The sequence below is a fragment of the Myxine glutinosa genome, chromosome 1 (assembly GCF_964187855.1).
Source record: "Myxine glutinosa chromosome 1, kmMyxGlut1.1, whole genome shotgun sequence".
NCBI classification, from domain to species: domain Eukaryota; kingdom Metazoa; phylum Chordata; class Myxini; order Myxiniformes; family Myxinidae; genus Myxine; species Myxine glutinosa.
Window position 1 is genome coordinate 332,138,866 of NC_136261.1, and position 17,172 is coordinate 332,156,037.

General features: G+C 46.5%; 1 protein-coding gene across 1 annotated transcript in view; it reads left to right on the forward strand.

The window, feature by feature from the left end:
• Nucleotides 1-3,473: 3,473 nt before the first annotated feature.
• The window catches only part of UNC80 (unc-80 subunit of NALCN channel complex), a 502,852-nt gene continuing 489,153 nt past the window's right edge, over nt 3,474-17,172 (forward strand). The window contains exons 1-2 of the mRNA XM_078779534.1: nt 3,474-3,538; nt 12,563-12,715. Of these exons, the coding sequence (XP_078635660.1) occupies nt 12,615-12,715 (101 nt within the window). The 5' untranslated portion in view covers nt 3,474-3,538; nt 12,563-12,614. The remainder of the gene's footprint in view (nt 3,539-12,562; nt 12,716-17,172) is intronic.

Below are 17,172 nucleotides of genomic sequence, written 5' to 3' on the forward strand. Positions count from 1 at the left end.
ATCAATGTAATTTTACAATAAACACACCTCTGACATTTTTCAGTCTTAAATATGAAATATTTTCTGCCAATACAATTGCCACAATCCCATTTACTCGGCAGGAAATGGCCAAGGGGTCTAAAGTAAAACTGCAAAGTGGTCCTCTGCAAATTAGGGTCTTTCGACGAAACAAACTACCCCAAGAAGGTAGAACCAGATAATAGATGAAAAAATAGTACTGATGTCATACTATTTCTAAAAGCATTTTCAACATCTACAGTACCTTCAGGAAGTATTCACACCCCTTGACTTATTTCACCTTTTGTTGTGTTATAACCTGAATTTTGAATTGAGATTTTTTCGTCACTGATCTACACAAAATACCCCATAATGTCAAAGTGGAAATATATTTTTAGAAATTTTTATTCAATAATAAAAAATGAATGAAATACAGAAATATCAAATTTACATAAGTATTCAACCCCTAGTCAATACTTTGTAGAAGCGCCTTTGGCAGCAATTACAGCTTCGAGTCTTCTTGGATATATTGGTATCAGCTTTGCACATCATTATTTGGAGAGTTTCCCCCATTCTTCCTTGGACATTTGCTCAAGCTCTGCCAAATTGTTTGGTGAGCGTCAGTGAACAGCAATCTTCAAGTCTTTCCACAGATTCTCAATGGGATTCAAGTCTGGGCTTTGGCTGGGCCACTCAAGGACTTTCACGTTCTTGTTCTGAAGCCATTCCAGTGTTGCTTTGGCTGTGTGGTTGGGCCATTCTCCTGTTGAAACATAAATATTCGCCGCAGTCTTAGGTCTTTTGTACTCTGAAGCAGGTTCTCCCAAAGAATTTGCCTGTATTTGGCTCCATTCATGTTCCCTCTATCCTTGCAAGTCTCTCATTCCCTGCTGCTGAAAAGCATCCCCATAGCATGATGCTGCCACCATCATGCTTCATGGTTGAGATGGTGGTAGATGGGTGATGAGCTATGCTTGGTTTCCACCTCACATAGCACTTTGCATTCAGGCCAAAGTTCAATTGTCGTCTCATCAGACAACAGAATATTTTTCCTCGTGCTCTGCTTCTTTCACATACCTTTTTGCAAACCCCAGGTGTGCTATCACATGCCTTTTTCTCAGGAGTGGCTTCCGTCTGGCCACTCTCCCATAAAGTCTCGATTTGTGAAGTGCTGCAGAGACGGTTGTCCTTCTGATAGGCTCTCCCATCTCAATCAAGGAACTCTGTGAACTATGTACTCGGATTGTCAGAGTCGTCATTTGGTTATTGGTCATCTCCCAGGCCAAGGTCCTTCTTGTCCGGTTGCTCAGTTTGGCCGGACGGCCAGCTCTAGGTAGCATCTGCGTAGTTCCATATTCTTTTCATTTCCTCATGATGGAGCTCACTGTGCTATTGGGAACTTTCAACACTAGAAATTGTTTTGTACCCTTCCCCAGATCTATGCCTCCTCACAATTCTATCTCGGAGTTCTATGGCCAGATCCTTGGACTTCATGGCAGAGTTTCTGCTCTGACATGCACTGTCAACTTTGGGTCCTTATACAGAAAGGTGTGTTTCTTGCTAAATCATGTCCAATCAATTGAATTGGCCACAGGTGGACTCCAAACATGGTGTGGAGATGTCTCAAGGATGATCAAAGGAAATTTGATGCACCTGAGCTCAGTTTGCAGTTTCATAACAAAGGCATTGGATGCTTCTTGACTCAAGACATTTCAGCTTTTCATTTTTAATTATTTTGTTTAAAAAATTCTCAAAAAAAAAATCCACTTTGACATCATGGGGTATTATGTGTAGATCAGACAAAAAAACTAAATTCAAACAAAATTCAGACTGTAACAACAAAAGGTGAAATAGGTCAAGGGGTGTGAATACTTTCTGAAGCTCTATGTTTGGCATTTAATCTCTGATCAAACTATCAAGTGATACAAATGTCTGCCTTTCTCCAAATGTCTAATTTCGTTCGCAAGGAAATGAAGAACGAGGACCCACAGTCGGATTCCGCAAGGATGCCCCTCGATGCAGCACCAGGTCGGACAGCAGTTGGAGGTCAGATGCGCGCAAAAAAATAGCGGAACACACTACACCTTCCAAGTTTCAATCCTGGAGCCATGATTTCCAAGCACCCCCATTATTTCACCCCGACCCCCATTCTATTTTCTTCCTCTTATATCATATACTGACATTCCCTGCTCTCCCGACATCTCCCCCACCTGTAGCACCCCTTCCCCCACCTGTAGCACCCCCTCCCCCACCTGCAGCACCCCCTCCCCCACCTGCAGCACCCCTCCCCCCTGCAGCACCCCTTCCCCCCTGCAGCCCCCCCTGCAGCACCCCTCCCCCCTGCAGCACCCCCCCCCCTCCCTGCAGCACCCCACCCCTCCCCCCCTGCAGCATCCTTCCCTCCTCCCCCCCTGCAGCACCCGTCCCCCCTGCAGCACCCCCTTCCCACCCTGCAGCACCCTTCCCCCCTCCCCCTGCAGCACCCTTACACCCTCCCCCTGCAGCACCCCAACCCCCTCCCCCTGCAGCACCCCAACCCCCTCCCCCTGCAGCAACCCCTTACCCCTCCCCCTGCAGCACCCCTCCCCCCTCCAGCACCCCTCCTCCTCCAGCACCCCTCCTCCTCCCCATACAGCACCCCTCCCCCTCCCCCCCTGCAGAACCCCCCAAGCCTCCCTGCAACACCCCTCCCCCCTGCAGCACCCCGCCCCCTCCCCTGTAGCACCCCGCCCCCTCCCCTGTAGCACCCCTTCCCCCTCCCACTGCAGCACCCCCCCCCCTGCGGCACCCCGCCCCTCCCCCTGCAGCACCCCTCCCCCCCTGCAACACCTCCTCCCCCCCTGCAGCACAACCCCCCCCCCCCCGCAGCACCCCTCCCCCCCTGCAGCACAACCCCTCCCACCCCCCCCCCCCCTGCAGCACAACCCCTCCCTCCCCCCCCCCCCTGCAGCACAACCCTCCCTCCCTCCCCCTGCAGCACAACCCCTCCCCCCCCCTGCAGCACAACCCCTCCCCCCCCCTGCAGCACAACCCCTCCCCCCCCCTGCAGCACAACCCCTCCCCCGCAGCACTCCTCCTCCCCTCTTTTTCTCCAAATCACCCCACTCCAAATACAGATGACCCCTAAACAGTGGGATCCGGTTCCAGGTGATTCGCAAACCCCGCCTCCAAACCTCAAGCTCACGCTCCCCGTGCCTGCCCGTTGGGGTTCGGACCGTGTGCATCACCTAAGCTGACCGCGAGCGCGAGCAGTGCCACTCATGATCGGAGCGGTAAGCGACCCCTGTCCCACAAACGCACTTACCGCGCTGCACGAACCGTCTGTACAACCTCGGGATCCTATTCCCATTGAAATGCGATGTATTATCATCATGGGAGTAAACGCCAGGCATCCATGTAACATCCATGGTACGTGCGATTATTAAATGAGCGTTCATGATCCAGAACCGGAGCGGAAATGATGGTGACGTCACGCATCATTTGACGTTGCCGTTGTGATGACGTCACCGATGTTCTCCGATGGGGGAGAAGGGAAATGAAGGTGAGTGTGTTGGTTCCGTATCATTTCTTAGCGTCTTGGCCTCTTAATTAAACACAGCTGGGTGGACGACGTATTGGTGTCTACACTATAACCGATTTAGCGTCCCACTCGTGGACGTGTACCTGCACGTAGCTACCTTTAATGCTTTATTGATCATCGATGGTACAGTAAACATTGTGTCGTTCCGTGTTGAAAATTACATTAGTTGTATTTCTCGTCGTGAGTGACTTTGCAGCATAATCTCCAACAGGCCATCTGTTTTATCGCGGGAAACCCGACGCTTGATTTGGTCTCGCACTGAAAACGTGTACGTAATTGATGTACGTACACATTGTTCCTGTTTGAATCAAGAATAGAATCGAGGACTCATCAGCACCACACGCTGGGAATGCTTTCGAGAGGGCATTCGAATGAATGAATGTATAATGAATGAATGAACAAATGAATGAACGAAAGAATGAATGCGTAAAAATTCCTATATATATATATATATATATATATATACAGTGCGTATCAAAAAAAAGGTAATCCGAATTCAATGTGTTAATATGCAAAGGTTATTTATTTTGACAATTTACATGTGGTTTACCAATTATGAGGAGATCCTCAGCTTTCCATTGATGCCTTCCATGCATCATTGCTGTCACACATGACCGAGTACATGTTCAGTGAAAATGACAAGTTCAAATCGCATTTTTACAAATTTTGGCCTGATGACAACTGGGCTGGCACAAGACTTGAGTGTAGACTTTAAGGACGTCCTTGTAGCGCTTTATTTGTCCACCACGTGACCGTTTACCAAATTTTAGTTGTCCATAGGAAAGCGCTCTTTGGATTCTATGGTCTTCCATGTGTGTGAGGTGTCCTGACCACCGAAGCTGGACTTGTTTCAGGAAATACTCAATACCTTGGATACGACAACGTTGCCGTTACAATACATATAAAAGGCAAAATGTTCCTTTTCAGATCTGTCATTGGAGACGTCACGTCATCACATTAGAGACGTGACGTGACCACATTACAGACGTCACTTGACCACAGAGACGTGACTTGACCACATTAGAGACGTGACTTGACCACATTAGAGACGTGACTTGACCACAGTAGAGACGTGACTTGACAAAATTAGAGACTGACTTGACCACATTGGAGACCGACTTGACCACAAAGACCGACTTCACCACAGAGACCGACGTGATCACATTAGAGACTGACGTGACCACATTAGAGACTGACTTGACCACATTAGAGACGTGATGTGACCACATTAGAGACGTGACGTGACCACATTAGAGACGTGACGTCACCACATTAGAGACGTGACGTCACCACATTAGAGACGTGACGTGACCACATTAGAGACGTGACGTGACCACATTAGAGACGTGACGTGACGTGACCACATTAGAGACGTGACGTGACCACATTAGAGACGTGACGTGACCACATTAGAGACGTGACGTGACCACATTAAAGACGTGACTTGACCACATTAGAGACGTGACTTGACCACATTAGAGACGTGACCACATTAGAGACCGACTTGACCACATTAGACGTGACTTGAGCACATTAGAGACTGACGTGTCCAAATTGGAGACGTTACTTGACCACATTAGAGACTGACGTGACCACATTAGAGACGTGACATGACCACATTAGAGACGTGACTTGACCACAGAGATGTGACTTGACCACATAAGAGACGTGACGTGACCACATTAGAGACGTGACGTGACCACATTAGAGACGTGACGTGACCACATTAGAGACTGACGTGACCACATTAGAGACTGACGTGACCCCATTAGAGACGTGACGTGACCACATTAGAGACGTGACTTGACCACATAAGAGACGTGATGTGACCACATTAGAGATGTGACGTGACCACATTAGAGACGTGACGTGACCACATTAGAGACGTGACGTGACCACATTAGAGATGTGATGTGACCACATTAGAGACGTGACGTGACCACATTAGAGACGTGACTTGACCACAAAGACTGACTTGACCACAAAGACTGACTTGACCACATTAGAGAAGTGACGAGACCACATTAGAGACGTGACTTGACCACAAAGACTGACTTGACCACAATGACTGACTTGACCACATTACAGAAGTGACGAGACCACATTAGAGACTGACTTGACCACATTAGAGGCTGACTTGACCACATTAGAGACTGACTTGACCACATTAGAGACTGACTTGACCACATTAGAGACTGACTTGACCACATTAGAGACTGACTTGACCACATTAGAGACGTGACTTGACCACATTAGAGACGTGACTTGACCACATTAGAGTCGTGACTTGACCACATTAGAGACGTGACGTGACCACATTAGAGACGTGACTTGACCACATTAGAGACGTGACTTGACCAAATTGGAGACGTGCCTTGACCAAATTAGAGACGTGCCTTGACCAAATTAGAGACGTGACTTGACCAAATTAGAGACATGACGTGACCACATTAGAGACTGACTTGACCAAATTGGAGACGTGCCTTGACCACATTAGAGACGTGACTTGACCACATTAGAGACGTGACTTGACCACATTAGAGACGTGACTTGACCACATTAGAGACTGACTTGACCACATTAGAGACGTGACGTGACCAAATTAGAGACGTGACTTGACCACATTAGAGACGTGACTTGATCACATTAGAGACGTGACTTGACCACATTAGAGACGTGACTTGACCACATTAGAGACGTGACTTGACCACATTAGAGACGTTACTTGACCACATTCGAGACTGACTTGACCACATTAGAGACGTGACGTGACCACATTAGAGACTGACTTGACCAAATTAGAGACGTGACTTGACCACATTAGAGACGTGACTTGACCAAATTAGAGACGTGACTTGACCACATTAGAGACTGACTTGACCACATTAGAGACATGACTTGACCACATTAGAGACTTGACTTGACCACATTAGAGACGTGACTTGACCACATTAGAGACGTGACTTGACCACATTAGAGACGTGACTTGACCACATTAGAGACGTGACTTGACCACATTAGAGACGTGACTTGATGACATTAGAGACGTGACTTGACCACAATTGGAGACATGACGTGACCACGTTAGAGGCTGACTTGACCACGCTAGAGACGTGACTTGACCACATTAGAGATGTGACTTGACCACATTAGTGACTGACTTGACCACATTAGAGATGTGACGTGACCATATTAGAGACTGACTTGACCAAATTAGAGACGTGACTTGACCACATTAGAGCCGTGACTTGACCAAATTAGAGACATGACTTGACCACATTAGAGACGTGACTTGACCACATTAGAGACGTGACTTGACAACATTAGAGACGTGACTTGACCACATTAGAGACGTGACTTGACCACATTAGAGACGTGACTTGACCACATTAGAGATGTGACTTGGCCACATTAGAGACGTGACCTGACCACATTAGAGACTGACTTGACCAAATTAGAGACTTGACTTGACCACATTAGAGACGTGATTTGACCACATTAGCGACGTGACTTGACCACATTTGGGACGTGACTTGACCACATAAGAGACGTGACTTGACCACATTAGAGACGTGACTTGACCACATTAGTGACGTGACTTGACCACATTAGAGACGTGACTTGACCACATTAGAGACGTGACTCGACCACATTAGAGACGTGACTTGACCACATTAGAGACGTGACTTGACCACATTAGAGACGTGACTTGACCACATTAGAGACGTGACTTGACCACATTAGAGACGTGACTTGACCACATTAGAGACCTGACTTGACCACATTAGAGACGTGACTTGACCACGTTAGAGACGTGACTTGACCACATTAGAGACGTGACTTGACCACATTAGAGACGTGACTTGACCACATTAGAGACGTGACGTGACCACATTACAGACGTGACTTGACCACATTTGGGACGTGACTTGACCACATAAGAGACGTGACTTGACCACATAAGAGACGTGACTTGACCACATTAGAGACGTGACTTGACCACATTAGAGACGTGACTTGACCACATTAGAGACGTGACTTGACCACATTAGACGTGACTTGACCACATTAGAGACGTGACTTGACCACATTAGAGACGTGACTTGACCACATTAGAGACGTGACGTTACCACATTACAGACGTGACTTGACCACATTTGGGACGTGACTTGACCACATTAGAGACGTGACTTGACCACATTAGAGATGTGACTTGACCACATTAGACGTGACTTGACCACATTAGAGACGTGACTTGACCACATTAGAGACGTGACTTGACCACATTAGAGACGTGACTTGACCACATTAGAGACGTGACTTGACCACATTAGAGACGTGACTTGACCACATTAGAGACGTGACTTGACCACATTAGAGACGTGACTTGACCACATTAGAGATGTGACTTGACCACATTAGACGTGACTTGACCACATTAGAGACGTGACTTGACCACATTAGAGACGTGACTTGACCACATTAGAGATGTGACTTGACCACATTAGAGACGTGACTTGACCACATTAGAGACTGACTTGACCACATTAGAGACGTGACGTGACCACATTACAGACGTGACTTGACCACATTAGAGACGTGACGTGACCACATTACAGACGTGACTTGACCACATTTGGGACGTGACTTGACCACATAAGAGACGTGACTTGACCACATAAGAGACGTGACCTGACCACATTAGAGACGTGACTTGACCACATTAGAGATGTGACTTGACCACATTAGAGACATGACTTGACCCCATTAGAGACGTGACTTGACCACATTAGAGACGTGACTTGACCACATTAGAGACTGACTTGACCACATTAGAGACGTGACGTGACCACATTACAGACGTGACTTGACCACATTTGGGACGTGACTTGACCACATAAGAGACGTGACTTGACCACATAAGAGACGTGACTTGACCACATTAGAGACGTGACTTGACCACATTAGAGACGTGACTTGACCACATTGGAGACGTGACTTGACCACATTAGAGACGTGACTTGACCACATTAGAGACGTGACTTGACCACATTAGAGACGTGACTTGACCACATTAGAGACGTGACTTGACCACATTAGAGACGTGACTTGACCACATTAGAGACGTGACTTGACCACATTAGAGACGTGACTTGACCACATTAGAGACTTGACTTGACCACATTAGAGACGTGACTTGACCACATTAGAGACGTGACTTGACCACATTAGAGACGTGACTTGACCACATTAGAGACGTGACTTGACCACATTAGAGACGTGACTTGACCAAATTAGAGACGTGACTTGACCACATTAGAGACATGACTTGCATACAGTTTGTGTCCTGTTGTGCTGCCGCAAGTACATTAAAATAGATGACTCGTGTCTTTATAGACGACAATGCCAAAACCTCGATGTGTGAGACAGCATCTGCAGCCGAGTTTGTGATTCCTTTGATGTGCTGAATGTTGGTGGTGAATTGCGAGAGATAACTGAGTTGGCGAAGTGTGTAAGCAGTGTGAGTGTCCGAATGGGTGGATAAAGCAAAAGTAAAGAGTTTGTGGCCAGTCATGACATGGAATAATTATCTGGCCTCAATAAATTGGCGGAAGTGCTTGATGGCGAGGTACAGGGCAAGTAATTCGCGATTGAATGTGCTGTACTTGAGGTTTCAGTGGTTTGGAGAAGAAGGGCAGTGGACGCTAGAAGAAGGCATCGATGAACTGATGTGGGCGGGCCGCACCACCGTGATCCCATACGCGACAACCATCAGGCTTGTTGGTGTGAGGAGTGAGGCATTCGCCAGTTCTTCGTTGATGGTGTGGCAGGCTGACAAGGTTGACTCTGACCATCGGAACACTTCAGAATACTTATTAGCTGTTGAACGACTGCAGTGTTGTCGCTGCATTTGGAATAAATCAATGGTAAAAGTTGGTGAGGCCCAAAAACTCTCACAGTTTGCATTGAAATGATGGTGACTGGAAATCTCAACTAATAATCTGCGCATTCTCCTCGAGCGGACGGACGCCTGAGCAGTTAACGCAGTGGCCGAGGAAATTAAACTCCAGAATGCTGAATATGCACTTTGTGGGATTGATGTTGATGCCCAAGTCCTGCAAATGTGTGAAGAGGAGATTGAGGTGTTATTGATGTCTTTCTGCAGTTGCGCTGGCGATTAGAATATCATCTACATACTGTATATACACGTAGCAGAAGTGAAATCTCCGGAGCTCCTGATCGACAAAATGTTGAATGTTAAAAAAAAAAAAAAAAATTAATTTTATTTTGTATACAGAGTCGAGGCTCGTGTAAGGGCGAACACATTACACGAAAACATGCATGAACCCAACAAAACATACAATAAATAAAGGGGGTGGGAGACAAGAGGGGAGAGAGAGAAAGGAAAGGATACAAGCACAACAACAGTCAATAACAGGGATGTCGGTAGATCTGTGGAAGGGAGAGGGCCGGTGGGTGAGGGGGGAGGGAAGGAGCACATGGTATAAAGCAAATGAACACTACTAGGAATTTCAGGAAAGAAGTTGGAGATTGAAAGAGGTGGATTTGGGGTGTTTTAACGGGGGTAGAAAAAATCAAGGTTTTTGATGGGGGAAGATAAGAGATGGTGGTGAACAGCTGTTTTAAAGACCTGGAGGGAGGAGTGGGATTGAAGAGAGTGAGGGAGTTTGTTCCAGAGGCAGGAGAAAAGAGGAATGAAAGAGTGAAGGTGAGCACAGAGCTTTCATTTTGGCAGTTTCATCAGAAGAGGGTTGCTGGCCGATCTTGTGCGACCTGTAGGAATATTTGGGGGACAGAGCCCAGACGGGGGTAGCGAGGCCGAAGAGGAGTCGGTAGAAGACAGAAAGCCCACCAACCTGCCTGCGGTGAGAGAGTGAAAGGCCCTCAATCAGCTTCATCGCGGGAGATTCCAATGATGCTGAATGCTTTGTCAACAGCGTGAAGCCGAGCTAGGTGTGAGGCAGGAGCACCGGCCCAGAGGGGAGGGCAGTATTCCATTGAACTGCAGATGAAAGCTTTGTATGTGGTGAGGAGCTCAGAAGTCTTTTTGGGTACCATGTGTAACGGTGAAGCCCAATTGTTGGACGATGGTCTGATGATCCCATGTTATGACAGTTGATGATCCTGCCACTTGGCAGGCAATACATAATTTATTGGGTGCTTGGTGGTGAGCTGGCATCAAAAAAGGGCATCGCGTGTTCTCGATATGATATGTGATGTGATGTTTGATGGGCTGGATGGTTGCCGATGGGCCCGTTATAGCCGGGAAGTCAGAAAGTACTTTCTGAAAAGGGCACGTGGGTGTGGATGGAAGACACGCGATATTCAGCGACGAAACTGGTGGATACTTTACTGAGGGCACTAAGCTGTGTTGAAGCATCCAATAGACAATGATGTTTGACACCTATAAGGAGATTAAGATGACGCAAAAAATCCACACCTAGGATAGAGTTAACACCCACGGAAATGAGTGATATAAACCCAAATCAAGCTGGAGGAGACATTCTCCAAAAGTAGCAATAGCATTGTTGCTAGCAGTATGTAATGAATATTCCTGCCGGTTTTCCGTTCAGCGGCAGATGGTGGCACAATGCTCACCTCTGCTCCTGTATCCACAAGAAAGCGAAGCCAACTACCCATGAGGAATAGAAGATGACTGACGTATGGCCCAGGTGAACTCGTTGCCATGAGTTGTGGGCCTCGTCATTTCCCTTCGACCAGTACGAGCGCAGTACTCTGCACTGATGAGCATGAGCACCGAAGGTCACATGGTACCAACACCAATCTGGAGTATTCACAGAAGGCGAGGGCAAACGGTAGCACGAGGTATGCTGTTTCTCCCTCTCCCTACAAGGGGTACACGAAGATGGGCCTAAGCAGTGTTGTGTAGCGTAGAGCTCCAGGAAGGGCTTCTTAAGGTCTGCCATTTCAGATTGCTGCTGTGTGACATGCTGTGGTGGATGTGTGACATTAGCCACCATTGGCGTAATGGTGTCAATGGGATGATAAGCCAGATCTGCAGCGGCGGGTAGTGCCAGCTCTGGTGTTAGCTGCACGTATCATGCGGACGTGTGGTGGTAAATGTTGCAAGAACAACTCACGAAGAAACGGCTGGTCGGTCGAAGGTGGCGTGGGCGTTCTCCAAGAAACTGCTGCATATGACGCAGTAGTTGTGTGGGTCTTCGATCTCCTAAGTTCTCAGCTGTAAGAAGTTCTTGAAAGTGGGCAGTGCTCAGAGGATGTCATATGCTTTATGAGTGTGTCCTTCAAAGTAGTGTACGAAGCGTTCGCGTTAAATATCTCTCACCTCCATCACATACTCTGGTGACCAGGAGCCAACAATGTGTTTGAATTGCCCCAACTCGGGAGTAATGTTTCCGTTGTCGAATTGGGCTTTGGCTTGTGTAAACCACAGTTGCTGGCAGCGGGTCATTAGGCCAGAATGGCGGAAGCTTTATCGAAGCTGGTTGAGCCTCTGGGAATGGCACTGCGAGTTGTGCAATTGTAACTCATAGTGCATCCATTTGGTCGTGTCGGGGTCACCACTTTAGCGTGAAAGAAAAGATGTAAAGACGTTCGCATTCTGAGTCAATTATTTCTTAAACTGTCATGGTAAAATTTCTTAAAAACTCCTGCCGATAAACTCCGGTAAACCAAAGCTAAAGCGTATTCACATATTACGAAACCAAAGGCAAAATGATGCCGGTAGATCGAACACCCAACCTAACGTCCATCTGAGGGAGGGCACACTTGGTTTGGTGATCTGCAACGTCCTGCCCGCGGAGCACCAACCAGACAGTTTATAGTCCGGGAATTGAACCAAGACGAGACATCTCATTTAAGTGCTCTCGTTGGCTCTGCTCGATTCCTTTTGCCCACCCGATTTTAACGCTGAACTCCTTTTATGCCCACGGATCATGCGTGTTCAAGAATGAGTAATTTGTCTTCCTGTGTTTTCCACAGTGTGCGCAGTGAGAGGTGTGCAAGTGATTGCAGCGTGTTTAAGACAGCACGCATGGGGAAAAGAAAGACCTCACAAGGACTTGCAGCACATGAAGGCCAGGCTGACTCTGGCATTCCTCTTCCCATCCAAACGTTCTTATGGCGTCAAACAAGGTTTGATTCATTTATCCTCAAACAACATGGCCTTCTCGACTTCTCCTTCGTTGAACACTGTGTATGAACTAGGCACACATGTTATACATTGCGTATGGACTGGCAGGATAACCTCATGGTAAACACAATCACGTCTGAGTTGTTTTTTTTTTAGCCTGGGTTCACATCTCAGCCCAGCTATAAATTATGACAGTGGTGTTTCCAAGCAGGATGTGTGTGCTGTCCCTTGGATTGATGTTAAGCCAGGCTGGACACCAAATATCCCACAGTGCTCTTTGAGAAGAGTAGGCAAGCTACCGCCGACACTACAACAAATTACAAATTTCTGCCTTGACTACAGTTGGCAAGTGCTTTGGGCTTCTTGGAGGTATTCATACCACCTTACACTGACGGCTTCCATCTGATCTCAACGTGGTTGCTGTCTGAGCAGCAGCTTCTGCTCGAAAAAAAAATTGATTCCATAGTTCACATGTTTCGACAACTAATTATATATTGCATGCACCTACAACAAAACACACTTGAAGTGCACATATATATATATACATATACCATATACGAGGACCAGTCAAGAAGTAACCTTAAACTGGCCATATAAATTCGAGAATGTAATGTGTGTAGTTATAGACGACATATGTTATATCTATGGGTAAGAGTCATGTTTTGCCTGTTTTCCATCTGGCATCGTAGAGCAGTTCTAAGATAGTCTCGTTGCCAGATTGATGACCTTGTTGTTGTGAGAAGTGCATTGTTTTTTGATGGTTTCTTATTAATATGGATCTGTAGAGAAAATTTAGCTTTGTTGCCAGATCGGCAACCTTGGGGAAATCCAGTAATTTGCATAAATCCAAAATGTCCGCCTCAGATGGCGGTGGATTATGACTTTTTAATCAACTAACTTACAATCACATATGATATGTGTTTTCCATACATTTTTGACCTCAGGAATCGATATCTGGAGGCAATTTTGTGATTTGGGATAAAATGCATTTGTATGTCGGCACCAAGAGAGTTACTGGAATGGCGTGAGCACTTCTCACAACAACAAGGTCACTACCTATAACATATACACGTGGCAAACGGACTAAGATGGGGGCTCCCTTAGGAGCATGCACCAGGGAGGAGCAACGTTCTGTCATCTGTTTCTTGGGAAGTGAGGGTGTGAATCCCAGTAAAATCCATCACAGAATGAAGATGCAATATGGTGACGCATCTTTATCGTTGCAGCAGGTGAACGACTGGGACAGGCAGTTTAAAAGTGGAGTGTCCAGTGTGGCAGACGCTGCTCACTCAGGCCGGCCTCACACAGCCGACACATCGGAAATGGTTGCAGGAGTTGAGCACGTGCTAAGGGAAAACTGTCGCATTACGCTGGATGAAGTAGTCTCCGAATTGAACATTGGCCATGGTTCAGCACACCATATCATTCACAACGTGCTGGGGTTCCGCAAATTGTCTGCAAGGTGGGTGCCAAGACAACTCACATCCGAACTGAAAGAACGGCGAGTGGACGCATGTGAAGAACTTCTGCGACGTTACGAAACAGAAGGCGACGCTTCCTTACAATAATTCGCGTAGTGACTGGGGATGAAAGCTGGGTCTACGACTTTCAGCCAGAAACGAAGAGGGCAAGCAAAGAGTGGCGCCATTCAACTTCACCGAAGCCCAAAAAATTCCGCACCCAGCCGTCCACTGGAAAAGTGATGCTGACGCTGTTCTGGGATAGCCGAGGCCCACTTGTAGAGAATTACATGCCCAGAGGGACCACAGTCACCAGTGCATTATACTGTGACCTTAAGAACCATCTGAAATGAGCAATCAGATCAAAATGTCGTGGACTACTTTCTACAGGTGTTTTGCTGCAGCATGACAATGCTCGGCCCCATACTGCCCGCGCTACAGCTGCAACAATCGAAGACCTGCATTTTGAGTGTCTTCCTCATCCACCCTACTCGCCAGACCTCGCCCCTTCGGATTACCACATCTTTAGGCCACTTAAAGAGGCGCTTGGTGGAACCACTTTCCGATCCGAAAAAGAGCTCCAAGAGGCGTTGCACGAACGGCTACACAAGCAGCCAAAATATTTTTTTCCTAGACGAATCCAGGCCTTAGTAAAGCGCTGGAAAAAATGCATTGAACGCAATGGAGATTATGTTGAAAAATAACACGGTTGTTACACACGTACATGCAATAAACAAGTTGTGAAAAATATTTTAAGGTTACTTATTGACTGCCCCTCCTATATATATATATATATATATATATATATATATATATATATATATATATATATATATATATATATATATATATATATATATATATGTATATATATATATATATATATATATATATATATATATATATATATATATATATATATATATATATATATATGTATATATATATATGTATATATATATATATATGTATATATATATATATATATATATATATGTATATATATATATATATGTATATATATATATATATATATATATATATATATATATATATATATTGTTACGGACGCGGTTAAAGATGTTATATTTGCCGAGCGGAGGCTCCGCGACCGAACACTTATTCCCCGACTAAAACCCGATTCAACCCAAACGTTGGCCGTATCGCGCCACCACTATTCAATCGGGAAAAGACTAAGACGACGAATGCAAAGAGGAAAAGGAATAAGACCAGAAAAGGGTTGAAAATACTACTAAATTTATTTACTATTTACAGGCTCAAAATAACCAAGGAGAAGGAAAGATAATAAAATAATATACAGAAGCTTTTTAGAGACACAGGGAAAATACTAGCTTATCTAACAGGCTTAACTTATTCCCAGGGACAAGACAAAAGACAGACTACGAACACACTTACACGGGGAATGATGATAGGGATGGCAGGTGGATGGCTGGCGGGATAGGGAGGTCCAACTGGTCCTGCAGCACGATCGGCTCGTTGGGCAGCCGCCGTTCCTTCGCGGCCCTGCTCCAAACTGCCGTCCAGGCCTCACGCTGCTGTGGCTGCAGTTTCGGTGGCTCGAGCTGCTGTAGAGGCAGTTTCGGTGGCTCGAGCTGCTGTAAATGCAGTTTCGGTGGCTCGAGCTGCTGTAAATGCAGTTTCGGTGGCTCGAGCTGCAGCTCAGCTCTGAGGACCCAGCTCTTGTCTCCTCCCTCCTTGTCTCAACTCTGGACTTCTCCCTGGGGAACGCCCCGCCGCGGGTTATATAGGCCCCGCCCCTCAACCTTTGCGAACCTCCCCCAAACGTTCTCTCTCTGCCCTCTCAAGCCAAACCCCTTGTTCATGGTTGGTCGAGTGGGGCTGGCTCACTCCTCCCCTCTCTGACGAGGTGGGGACATGCCTTTCTTCCCCAAACCTGCCTCGTGGCCAATGGTGGTTGAAGAGAAAACCGCCCAAAATGCAGTTGGCAATCGAAATGAAATGAAAGGGGACCTATTCTTATTTCACTTGGTACAATGGAGTATTTAAGTTAATGGGAGACACAGCCTTACCCTAAGACACATAATAAGATATAAGCTATCGAACAGGGGTATTCTATGATTGGCTGACGTGGATGCTTTATGGACTAATTACCGAGACGCCCTTTTTACCTTTACACAACTCCGGAGGCAGGAGGCGCAGAATAAACAATAATAATAATAAAGCACACAATAAAAAAAACACAATCCTCATATCCGCAACACTGCACCCTCCTCCTCTTAGGCATGGCCCGGGCCTACAACTTTAATTTAGTGTGACACGTAGGTGTAGTTCCCTCTACTTTTAACCTGACCCTGAGTGCGACAGTTTTAAAACATAAATAAATGTGTCCCGCTGCTCCATTGCACCCTGCCTAACAGACTTACGCCCACAGTTAACCGAATTGCGGAATGGTCTTCAAACTATACACTGACGGTGGGGAGCATTATTTACAGTGACGCTATTTTATTTACAAAACTCAACCCAGGACCTGTAATTGTTCTTTCTGGGGGGGAGACAGTCTGCTCTGCATCAATGCACCATGAAAGCACCTATAACGCACCAACACACCCTCAAGCACCAATCGGTGCAGTCACCACAGTTCATCAGTGTTCAATAAAAATAACATCAACAACCCCTAACCCTGCAGGTGGTCTCTTGCTCTTCGGCTCCCTCTGCTGGCTATTATTATCTCTTCCAGTTGTTGTCATTTTCTTTGCTTTTCTTACTGGCGGCCTATTTGAACTGAAAAATGCACCCAATGTGTCCTTTTTTATTTTATTTATGGCCCACAGGGCCGACTAGTGTGGTTCACCTGTGGGGCATCGGTGCCCTGTGGCCAAGGTCCGCCAGCAAGATTTCGGGCCCTCATGGCCGGTTCCAGCAGAGGGGCCATGCCCCAACCCATGGGGTCCATACGTGGTGCTCGGCCACAGGCATGTGGTGCATAATGTGGTGCATCGATGCAGACAGCTGGTTCT